Below are 11,664 nucleotides of genomic sequence, written 5' to 3'. Positions count from 1 at the left end.
ATGGTGCCAGCAGGGGTCAGATGAGCTGGCTCGCATAAAGGGCAGGTCCAGGAAAGAAAAAGGCCAGCAGAAGGATCTTCCTCTCCTGCTTCCTCCCTTCCTCCCACCCCACCAACATTCTTTCTTGCCCTTCCCTCCCTCCCTCCCTTCCTCCCTTCTTGTCTTTTTTGTTGTGTTCTGTAAATGTGAGTTCTAACTTTCTTAGCCAAAGAACTCCAAGAGTTTGAGGGAAGTGAACCTATAAAAATATTATTCTAACCACAGGCTTATTTTTAACCGTCTTCCCACACTCAGCAGTGATGTGAATAGTAATGTGGAAGAGCAGGTTGACAGGGTGAAGAACTCTTCCTTAGTCCAAGTTCAAGGCCAGCATTTCTATTCTCCCTCCCTCTCCCTCTCCCTCTCCCTCTCCCCCCCCTTCCTCCCCTCCTCCCTCCCTCCCTCCCTCCCTCTCTTCCTCCCTCCAGCCACAGCCAATGGCACAGCGGTGGAAAATTACCAGCCCTTTGGAGCAGGGTTAGTGAAGAAAGGACCATTTAAAAAATTTATCACGGTTGTGTGTGTGTGAATGACTGCAGTTTAAGGCTCCTACACACGGATGGTGGGGACCGGATAGCCTCCGGGGGGTTGGGAGGACACCATGCGGGTCTTCCAAGCCAGAGCCACTGCTGGGCTCGCACCCTCACAGGCACACTTCCCTGCGCCAGTGGCCCCATTAGGTTGGGGACTCCCTCCTTCCACTTACAAAGCCCCCTGTCCCCACCTTGTTGAGAAGGAAGGAGAAGCCAGAAAAGACCCGCACAAAGTGTGTGTTGGGGGAACAGATACTTATGTCTAAGCTCTTGTACAACAGCCATGATGTATCTGGAAAGACAGAGGCTGAGGGAAGCTAAAAAGTGACTCCCAAAGATGTCCACATCTGAACCCCTGGGGCTATGAACACAGGACCTTCATGGCTAATGGGACTTTGCAGACACAGTTGTCAAGGACCTTGAGATGGGAGAAGATCCTGGATTAGTGAGCACAGTGCATCGCAAGGTCCTTGTGAGAGGGAGGCAGGAGGCTCAAGGAAGAGGCTACGTGACCTGGAAGCAGAGGAGAGAAAAGAGAGAGAGAGAGAGACAGAGAGAGACAGAGAGAGACGAAGAGAGAGACAGAGAGACAGAGAGACTGAGGTGCCTTAGAACTATATTCCCCAAGTTGGTTGATTTGTAAAAGAATATTATCAGTGTTATACTAGGAGGTAGAGACCTGGAAAAGTCTGGACAAAGAATCCTCTAGAACCCACAGAGGAACGGAGCCCACCAACCCAGTGTGGACACACTGACCTGCAGAACGGCAAGGGCAAGTCTGGTACTAGGAATGTGTGTTTCGGGTTCACTACGCTTGTGCCGGTGCCACGGCAGCAGCAGGAAACCAATGTTCATGAGCTGAGCCCAGCATCTTTCCCTCGTTCTGACCTGGTGGGTCAATACTTGTGCCATTTTATTGACTACTGTTCCTCCTCCAGCTGGTGTGGCCCGCCCTGGCCAAAGCCTGACTGGAATAAAGTAAGGGAGACGCCTAAGAACATATAAAATAGAAGGATGGCATCCTCCGAGTGTGAGGGTGGGGACGCTCCGGTTCCTGGACGTGAGGAGCTCCTCATTTCTCTGTCACCCAGCGCACATGCTGCGATGTGATGTCCTAACCTGGCCATCTGCTTGGGGCTCCACAGTTGTGCTTTCTGGACAGCAGTGACCAAAGTAAGAGTGGGTGGCGATGCTCCAGAATATCAAAGTGCGTCTTGTGCTTCTTCAAGTCCCGACAAGCTCAGAAGCTTGAATTCCTTCATAATCTTGGCATCTGACAGTCACGGCTTCATGAAAATCTTAAGGTCTACTCAGTTCCCCGAGATCCAGTTCCGCCAGTTAAAGGCCGCGTTGGCTCCATGCGTCAGCGTCTTCACTGGCGGGTTCACCAGCTCCCACTTCCCTTCCTCTCTGTTTTCTTCACAGAAACACATTCCCAGAGACGGGATCTGCAACAGAGTTTTAGAATGTTTATAACATTCTCTTACAAGCCAGTCGACATCAGGGTAGTTCTAAAGCCCACCGACAATGTCCCCGTGTGGAGAGGAGGGCGAGTCGGCCCCAGGCTGCCTGGGCATCACAGGACCAATGCAGCATCTCAGAAAGCTTTCACCTGGGGATGACCAGCCCTCCCAACCATGGGACCTTGTCACAACTTGCCTACCTGGTGAAGGCAAGGTGCTGCTAAGCATTCTGGGAGGCATGGGTCAGCCCTCCTCCTCTGGAGAATTAATTACCTGGCTTTCATGACCATAAGTTGGGGAGAACCCTCTTAACTAGCTCCAGCTTGCCTTATTCCATCTTTGGTTGTACAGAAAGGTGCAGGACTGAGGTCTGAGGCTGTAGGAAGGAGTACACAGTGAAACCTTTGACCTCCCTGCCCTCATGTGTAGAGGGAACCTGCTGGAAGAGGTCCTTGCTTTGGAAGCTCTTCTTTGGTGTGGTTCTGCCCTCCTTTCCCTCTTTGTGATGTCTAATTCCTTGTTCAGATGAAATTTGCAAAAAAGTTTCCAAGATGCACGGGGAACCTGACAGAAGCCGCTACTGACTCACGGACAAGTCATTTCATCTGCTTATTGGGCTGTTGGATGGGCTGTCGGGTGCACATCCAGGGTCCTGCGTGCTGACTGGAAGGCTAGTCTTTCAGCAGAGCCCTCGGCTCATTCTGATATGCTGGCTGTTTAATGAGTGGGATGTGCCAAGTGGTGAGCATAAGAAAGCCCTGGAGTTTAGAAGTTCATGGTCTTATTTTATCTCCTCTTCTTATCTTCCTCCTCCTCCTCCTCGTCTTCCTCGTCTTCCTCCTCCTCCTCCTCCTCCTCCTCCTCCTCCTCGTCCTCCTCGTCTTCCTCCTCTGACAGGGTTCTCTAGGTTGCCTAAGCTCAAGCGTTCACCTGCCTCAGTCTCCTGAGTAGCTGCGATGACAGCAGGCAGGTCCGCTATGGGAGCTCGTACCTGTACTTCTGTACCACGGCTTTGGGGCGATGGACTCCTGGCTTATTAAAGGGGCCATTTGTCTCACTAACAGAGTTGCAAGGAAATACAATGTGAACTGACTTTCAACAAATCTAGAAACTTCTTGGTATCATCGGCAGCAAAGGGCCAGGGTCGCCACAACTTTGATGAGGATGAGGCCTTATCCCACAGCTCCTGTGAGGGTGTGGGTGGGTACAGCCACTGGGGCCTGTGGGGCCTCTCAGCCCTGGGTTGGCAGGACACTTGTTTTCATGCTGAAAGGGGAGTGTGACGACCCTATGCCTGCTTGTGAGGCCCAAAGAGACACAAGAGGGACACACACCTTTCTCACCAGCTGGGCAAAATCCCCGCATTCACGGGGTGGGAGCCCGAGGAGTGGCCGAGTGCAGGAGTCCAGCGCTGAGCCGTGGCTCACGATGAGGATGACGCCCACTGTGAACAAAGATGCCTCAAGGTCAGAGCAGGCACACAGAGCACTTTGCACGACATAGGGCTCCCCCAAGTCACTGGGGAGGGGTGCAGCTACCAGGCCCCTAAAGGCAGTGTGGGTCAGGAAGCAGAAGTGGAAATGCTCAGCAGTGGTCCTGTTTCTCCCTTTCATCTGCAGTGATTCGGAATGCCCCCCCCCCCCCGCCGTGTGGGGCCCAGGTCAGTCAGCGGCAGCACCTCTTGTGGCAGGCGCCTGGGTCCTGTGTGTGAGGTGGCTGCCTCCCAGGCTTTCACTAACAGAGTTGCAAGGAAATACAATGTGAACTGACTTTCAACAAATCTAGAAACTTCTTGGTATCATCGGCAGCAAAGGGCCAGGGTCGCCACAACTTTGATGAGATGAGGCCTTATCCCACAGCTCCTGTGAGGGTGTGGGTGGGTACAGCCACTGGGGCCTGTGGGGCCTGTCTGCCCTGGGTTGGTGGGACACTTGTTTTCATGCTGAAAGGGGAGTGTGACGATCCTGTGCCTGCTTGTGAGGCCCAAAGAGACACAAGAGGGACACACACCTTTCTCACCAGCTGGGCAAAATCCCCGCATTCACGGGGTGGGAGCCCGAGGAGTGGCCGAGTGCAGGAGTCCAGCGCTGAGCCGTGGCTCACGATGAGGATGACGCCCACTGTGAACAAAGATGCCTCAAGGTCAGAGCAGGCACACAGAGTACTTTGCATGACATAGGGCTCCCCCAAGTCACTGGGGAGGGGTGCAGCTACCAGGCCCCTAAAGGCGGTGTGGGTCAGGAAGCAGAAGTGGAAATGCTCAGCAATGGTCCTGTTTCTCCCTCTCATCTGCAGTGATTCGGAATGCACCCCCCCACCCCGCCGTGTGGGGCCCAGGTCAGTCAGCAGCAGCACCTCTTGTGGCAGGTGCCTGGGTCCTGTGTGTGAGGTGGCTGCCTCCCAGGCTTGATCCGATCACTTTAGCTGGCTTATCATGATAAGCTTGAGATGCCTCGTGCTTTAGATAAGGATGCCCAGCATCCACAGGCTCAGAAAGCCTCTTCAGGTGACACGATGGGCTCCAGACACCTGGAGGGCACCTTGTTGACCAGCACTCTGTGTGTGCTTCATGTCCGACCGAGCAATGGTGGGGAAGCTGGGAGAGAGGCTGGTGGGCTATGGCTCACCCGCTGTACCCTCCTCAGACATTGGCTGCCATCACCCGGGCCTCTCTGGCTTCGTACAAGCTAATACAAAGCTTCGGGACATGGATGGTTTGTGATGCTCTTACAGCTCTGGATCCAAAGTTCTTACCCCCAGAACTGGGATCCTGGGTCCTGGTTGTGTGGAGTACATGTGCATGTATCCACTTCCTACCCCTTTGGAGATAAGATACTCTCTTGCTCAAAGCATGGTGGTGGGTGGGACATTAACAGCTTAGACACTGGGCCAAACTCCATCCCAGAGAACCCTAAGGCTGTTCCTCTCTGAGCTCTTGGGATACTCACAGTCCTGAGGGGAGGTGCTGACGATCTGCCCCACGCTTAGGGCACATCTGTCCACATACTGGTCGTAGCTCTCCGCTGGCATGAGGGAGCATCGGGGGAACGCAGGCCTGAAAGGAGAATAAAGGGGGAGATGGCTGCTGCCCTGGAGACTTCTGACAACTGGAGCATGTGCTGGTGGGGCCGGGAGGGACCATGAGGGTCCAGATGGCCTGTAAACAGGGCTCATGGGCTCATGGTCATAGAGGCTGCTGGTCAGTGGGGGCTCCTGGGTGTTTTCCATGCTAGCAGAGGACTGCTGTGCCCCAGCAGGAGTTCCAGGGTAGCAGTCCAGCTCAATCTGCCTGGGGACAAAGACCCTCGCCTTCACAAACCCATCAGGCTCCTCTGGACCCTCTTCTAGGTGAGACCCTGGCCTTTGGGCATGTTTCCATCTTTGTAGGGCCAGTTTTAGCAAGAAATCCCCATCCTCCATATGTGGTCAGGTTCCCCAGCTTTACCACACCAGGTGGCATCTGTTTGCTTGTAGCTGCCTTCAGTAGACATCTTGTTCCTGTGTTTTAGCAACATAGTTAACCCTTGAGCTGTTCCTTGTCTCCCCTGCATCCCAGCTGCCCACACTGTATTCAGATCTCAAACCTCCCTGCCCCCACTGCTGAGTCCCATTGAAGCAGTGACTTTTGAACAGTGGGCAGATTTTCTTTAGAACTAGAGAAGCCCCAGGCCCAGAGAACTGGAGCATACCTACCTGTAATCAGGGTCAACATTGAAGCTTGCCCCTTTCAGCTCATCCAAGGTCAGGAAGCTGGGAGTGGCCTTACTGGCTTCCCACTTCATCCATTCGAAGAGCCCGGGTTCCACTCGTATCTTAAGCTTCTTCTCCAGTTTGAGCTCTGCGTTCAGTGGAAACAGGTGCTAATTATTGTCGGTTACATAGAGAAGTCTCTTCACAGCTAGATCAGACCTACATGTGGCTGTAACTAAAACCTGTCACAGATGTGACTTTTCTATGGCAAATATTGTCCTGGGATTTAAGTACAGCCCTTGTCATCTCTGAGACCAGGCAGTGAGAGGAATCAGGACGGACAGCTTGCGGTGCATCAGGAAGGAGCCAGCCATGCTCCCTTGGCTGGGGAGACACCACAGGCAGCAGGCCCACCTAGGAGGCTTGCTATGACCCCAAACACAGCTCCACGGCTCAACCACCACCACAGCCTCACCACAGCCACACCCTCAGTTGAGTCTAAAAGCATTCCATAAAGAACATGACCAATCACAGGTGATATTAGTGACACAAAATCTTGATGGACACTTGGCCAAGATGGGACAAGTGCTGAAGAATGGAAGGGAAGCATCTAGAACATTCTGATTCCTCACAGCTCACCCTTCTCAAGCATTTTATATTTTGACCAAAAGACTTGTCAAGTAATGTCGCCCCTGAATGGGGAAAATGTAGTGAAGAAGGGTTTGGGCTAGGGCAGGGTTCTCACGCTAAAGCAGAACAAAGGGGGCTCCCACCCACTGCTGTACACACCTTCATGACCCCCCCAGAGCTGTGAGCACAGATGATTCCCATGGCCGTGCGGTGCCGTGTGAAAAGGACCCGTGAATGGCCTTCTGACACACGTCAGCCCAGGAGTGCTGGACAGCTCCCTGTCTGTGAAGGGCCATACATTTTGGATCTAGAAGGGACCACAGCAGCTCTCTGGGCTTGTGATAGCCCCTTTCCAGGCCTTTAGACACTTGGCAGATGGGAGCCAAAGGGGTACAGCGTGATGACAGGCTCTGATCCTGTGACACCAGCTTCTGTGGGTCCTACAATCCGGGCATTTGGGATGTTACCTAAAAGCATTCCATAAAGAACATGACCAATCACAGGTGATATTAGTGACACAAAATCTTGATGGACACTTGGCCAAGATGGGACAAGTGCTGAAGAATGGAAGGGAAGCATCTAGAACATTCTGATTCCTCACAGCTCACCCTTCTCAAGCATTTTATATTTTGACCAAAAGACTTGTCAAGTAATGTCATCCCTGAATGGGGAAAATGTAGTGAAGAAGGGTTTGGGCTAGGACAGGGTTCTCACGCTACAGCAGAACAAAGGGGGCTCCCACCCACTGCTGTACACAACTTCATGACCCCCCCAGAGCTGTGAGCACAGATGATTCCCATGGCGGTGCGGTGCCGTGTGAAAAGGACCCATGAATGGCCTTCTGACACACGTCAGCCCAGGAGTGCTGGACAGCTCCCTGTCTGGGAAGGGCCGTACATTTTGCATCTAGAAGGGACCACAGCAGCTCTCTGGGCTTGTGATCGCCCCTTTCCAGGCCTTTAGACACTTGGCAGACGGGAGCCAAAGGGGTACAGCGTGATGACAGGCTCTGATCCTGTGACACCAGCTTCTGTGGGTCCTACAATCCGGGCATTTGGGATGTTACCGGTTCATTTCTACCAGAAGCTCCTGGAGGGCTGGTTCCCGATGGCCTTTTGGCTTTAGATGTGGCTGTCCCTTGACCATCATCCCGTTCCACCTCCATGCCCTCCCTGTTCCCCATGGAGAGAAGCCTCAAGGTCAAGGCAACAGGTAAAGGTCACCAAGGTTCTTGCTCACCTTCCAGGATGTGCTTGGCTGTCTGCACACAGCGCAGGGCTGGAGAGGTAAAGACCGCAGTGACCCTGATGCCGCTGTCCAGCAGTGCGTCCCCTGGAAAGGAACAGGTAGGAACACCCTTTGTATATCAGCCAATGACAGATGGCTTGCTCCTGTGGCAGGCGGGGATGCCTGAAGCCTCCACCTCCTGCTGTATACACCGAGTTGGGATGAAACGTTTGACTGTGACCATCACTTGTTCTTGTGACTACGTTATGCTGTGTGCTGGAGGGGAGTGGCCCAGGGGCCAGCGAGGTCCCCTCCAGCTGGCCACAGAGCAGAAGTGGAGTCACTCACATGGCGTGTGAGTCATTCTTCTGTGGCTGTATTGAAAGGTGGAGAGGCCCGAGGGACAAGGATGGGCACAGACCCAGAAGCAGAGAGCGGCCTCCAGCTGATTGCAACCAGGGAAGGCCTCTGTCCTGCACCGTGGAGGATCCGAGTTCTGTCCGTAGCCTGAGCCAATCCGGAAGGACGCCTGGGGTGGCCCCAGCTGACGCTGATTTCTCAGGGACTGAGAACACACCCAGGCCCTGCCGAAGTGGGTACTGCTTTGTACCTTTGTGGTCATTTGTTGTGTAGCAACTGAAGTCTCAAGGCCAGCCACCGCTCGTGGGGGGACAATCTGCAGCCAACCACGCTTTCTCTGTGACATCAGAAGATGTATAGGAGGTGCCTGCCATCAAACCTGAGGAAGCTTGGGGGCCTGTCATGGGTGGGTTGGGATCCTGACTGCTGCTGCCTCAGGATGAGCCCCTCTTATCTGTGGCTCAGTAGCCAGTGATTCAACCAGCGTGAATCAAAAATATCAGGGAAATCGTGACTGTGCTGAATATGCACAGATTTTATGTAAAGATTATGCTTTTTATATATGAAATTTGAGTATAGATTCTATATTCGAGGGAGGTCCTGGAACCCATCCCTCAGGCATACCAAGGGACCACTGAGAGAAAGTTAAAACAAGGACGGGTTCTACACTAGCAAGTCTGACTACTTCTAAAAAGGAGAAAATAGAATACAGAAACAGACACAGGAAAGGGTGCTGGAACGGCTCCACTGAGCTGCTGCGAGAACCTGGGTGCAGGTTTCCCTCACGGCCTCAGAAGGAACTCACCTGTTGGCACCTCGGCCTCGGACTTCAGCCTCCAGCACAGTGAGGTGATAATTGATGTCACCCAGACAGTGGTGCTGATAGAGCAGTTGAGAGCACTTATCACCCTCAGAACCTGTCCCCCAGCGCTCCCAGATACACAGCCCGAGAGCTATCCAAACACCTCAGTGAGGAGTTAGGCATGAAGACAGGACAGCCAAGCACACATACAGGCTCACATGACACGTGTGTATTCCTGTGCATAGACCTAAGGGAGGAGGGGCTCCACTGGGCTGTGTGCTCCTGGTTCATACCAACCCTGGAACCAGCCACAGTGTGAACACAGCCCATCCTGCCACAGGGCTGGTTGGTGAGACCCTGTGCTCTCATCCAGGGTGGGGAGCGGGGATGCTGGTTCTGGCGGGTTCCTTCAGCTAATCAGCTGGGTACTGGGATGCCCATTTAGATTCAACTTTCTGAATTTACAAGCTGAAAACCAGAGGGACTCAGTGATCTCGTCTGCTCCCTAAATTAGATCTCACGAATAAACAGTCATAAACCAGAAGCCCAGAGTGCCAGGTAGTGTGGTGGGGCCCATGAGGTGGGATGCTTCCTAAAGTTTTGTGAGGTGCCTGTGGATGTGCAGGTGCATGTCTGTGTGTAGGTGGGTGTGGAGACCAGGGGTCAACCCCAGGAGCCATCCTCAGGCATGCTGTCCACTCTTTTGTTTGAGATGGCATCCCTCACTGGCTCGGAGCTTGCCAAATTGGTCAGGCTGATTGGCCAGCGAGTCCTGGGGAGTCACCTGTTTCTGTCTCCCTAGTGCTGGGATTACAAGTGTTTACCACCACACCAGGATTATTTTGTGGGTTCTGGGGATCAAACTCAGGCCTTTGTGCTTGGTGGCAAATACTTTACTGACTGAGCCATCTCCCTAAGTCAGTTTTTAATTTTTAAAACGACACCTTTGATGCATACCATAGTTGCTGATTTTGCCCTCCCTCCTCGTTCTACCCTCTCTCTATTTTATTCTTTGAGAGCACCCAGCCATCCATTCCTGGATCAAACCTCTGCACTTTGGTTCACTGGCTGTGTGACCTTGGGTGACTCACCTGGCCTCTCTGTGCCTGTATCAGCAGGATATGGAAGTTGCCAGGACTGATACCAAAGGGTATAACTGTGGCTCTGTGCACACTGCCATCATCATTACCATTTCTCCCCTCTGGAACACCCTCAAACATACCAGCAAGTCTGGACTGGAAAATTCCACAGGATGATAATGGCGGGTCGTTTTCGAAGTCTTTGATGCCATTACTTCGCCTGGGCAGGCTTGGGGGGAAGTTCAAGTCTGGCCGGTAGTACTTTCCTAAAGCAGAAATAACTGGTTGGCAACTAGCTGTGATCAAGTCAGACCACATTTGTCCCCCTAAACCCCAAAACCAGGATCCATGCTATGGAGGAGGCCATTGCCTAAGTTATTGTCAACAGTGCTGTTTCTGGAACATTCTCTGTGATGGGGACTCAATTCAAGGAGCAAATGCTGCTTTGCAGACCTGTAACACATCCTCGAACACAGAGCCCTTAGGTTGGAGTCCCAGGGGCTGGGAGGTCTCTTTGTCCTTCCTGTCCCTCATGAACAGCCACTCATTTGAGGAAGGAGAACCTCAGGTCTCCAGCTGGGTTGATTTAGCTGGATAAGCTTCTCCAGCAGGCATGGATTAGTTAGGTGCAGCCTGCCCATTCCCAAAGCTCGCCACGTGTGTTGCTGCTGGTGGGACAGTGTGCACCTGGTTGGAGGTGCTTAAATGCAGAACTAGAAATTAGGGGCTGCCTCTGAGGTCTCTGGGGATGCCCAGGTCAGAGTCTGCATGACACTCAGGTTCCCTTGAATTTTGAGCTTTAAGCTCTATCAACCCGTTATAAATTCTGCCTAGCCTCCCCCACCCCAGGCCCGAACTGAGTGATGAGTGACGTAATTTCTCTCATCAGTGAACAGGGAAAACCAGAACGGTCAGAGTCACTGAGTTGATGCCCAGGGCTTGGCTAAGGCATGTGGTCAACACGTATGCAGGGGGGAGGAGGGTCTGTCCTGCACAGGATCCATCAACCTTGCAGAGGACACCGCCACGCAGCACCCTCCCATGCACTCCCTCCTGCATTCACAGCCTCTCAGGCGATCCCAACACCTGGGGCTGCTGGTGCATTACAGCAGCCATGGTGATGTGGCTGCTCCGAAGGGTGGCACCCCTGGGATCTGGTGTCCCCCAAGGACTCTGCCAGTCCCGCGTACTGGGTCTGTGGGCCCGGCCTAGAGCCGTCTGGACTCGACCTACCATCTGTGGTGGAGCACTGCTGCAGCCAGGACTTCCCGAAGACCTGGTCCACTCTCTCCCCGTGGCGCACCACCAGCATGCCTCTCCTCATGATGGTGGCCTGGGGTGGGGACAACAGGGCACCGGGTTACTAATCAGATTCATCTGCAGTGTCCACCAACCATCAGCCTAGAGAGGAGCCTCCTGAGCTGTCCAGCAGCTGCAGGGCTCCACAGTGATGAGGCTGGGCTGCTCCTGCTTCTTCCTAAGTTTATTTCCTGGGCTCCAGGGCTTCAAAGAGGAAATGACGAGAGGACTCACCGCACCACAACCACCTACTTCTCTACGTTTCTGTCTCTTCCAAGTCCCTATCCTTTCATAGAGACCTCTTACAGGAGAGAGCTCTCTGCTGGCTCTTCTACCCTCCTTGTCCCCATATTTTAATGTATTACTATATATATGTATATATATATTTCTACCTATCTGTAACACCTATCATCTGTTTATCATCTATCTACATCTATCTATCTATCTATCTATCTATCATCTATCTATCCATCTGCCTATTCATATGAAGAAGTAAGGCTTAGCATTATCATCTATCTATCTATCTATCATCTATCTATCTA

At 52.9% G+C, this 11,664-nt stretch overlaps 1 protein-coding gene across 1 annotated transcript in view; it reads right to left on the bottom strand.

The window, feature by feature from the left end:
• Positions 1-1,383: 1,383 nt before the first annotated feature.
• Ubash3a (ubiquitin associated and SH3 domain containing A) overlaps positions 1,384-11,664 on the bottom strand; it is a 38,217-nt gene continuing 27,936 nt past the window's right edge. Inside the window, exons 8-14 of the mRNA XM_008827413.2 lie at positions 11,057-11,156; positions 9,967-10,089; positions 7,595-7,687; positions 5,729-5,873; positions 4,984-5,090; positions 4,046-4,155; positions 1,384-2,020 (exon numbers count right to left, since the gene is read on the bottom strand). Coding sequence (XP_008825635.1) covers positions 1,883-2,020; positions 4,046-4,155; positions 4,984-5,090; positions 5,729-5,873; positions 7,595-7,687; positions 9,967-10,089; positions 11,057-11,156 — 816 coding nt within the window. The 3' untranslated portion in view covers positions 1,384-1,882. The remainder of the gene's footprint in view (positions 2,021-4,045; positions 4,156-4,983; positions 5,091-5,728; positions 5,874-7,594; positions 7,688-9,966; positions 10,090-11,056; positions 11,157-11,664) is intronic.

This window comes from Nannospalax galili, unplaced genomic scaffold, assembly GCF_000622305.1.
Source record: "Nannospalax galili isolate Female #2095 unplaced genomic scaffold, S.galili_v1.0 scaffold652, whole genome shotgun sequence".
In the NCBI taxonomy this organism is placed as follows: domain Eukaryota; kingdom Metazoa; phylum Chordata; class Mammalia; order Rodentia; family Spalacidae; genus Nannospalax; species Nannospalax galili.
Note: the sequence above shows the minus strand (reverse complement) of the source record. Positions and strands in the feature narration are given on the sequence as shown.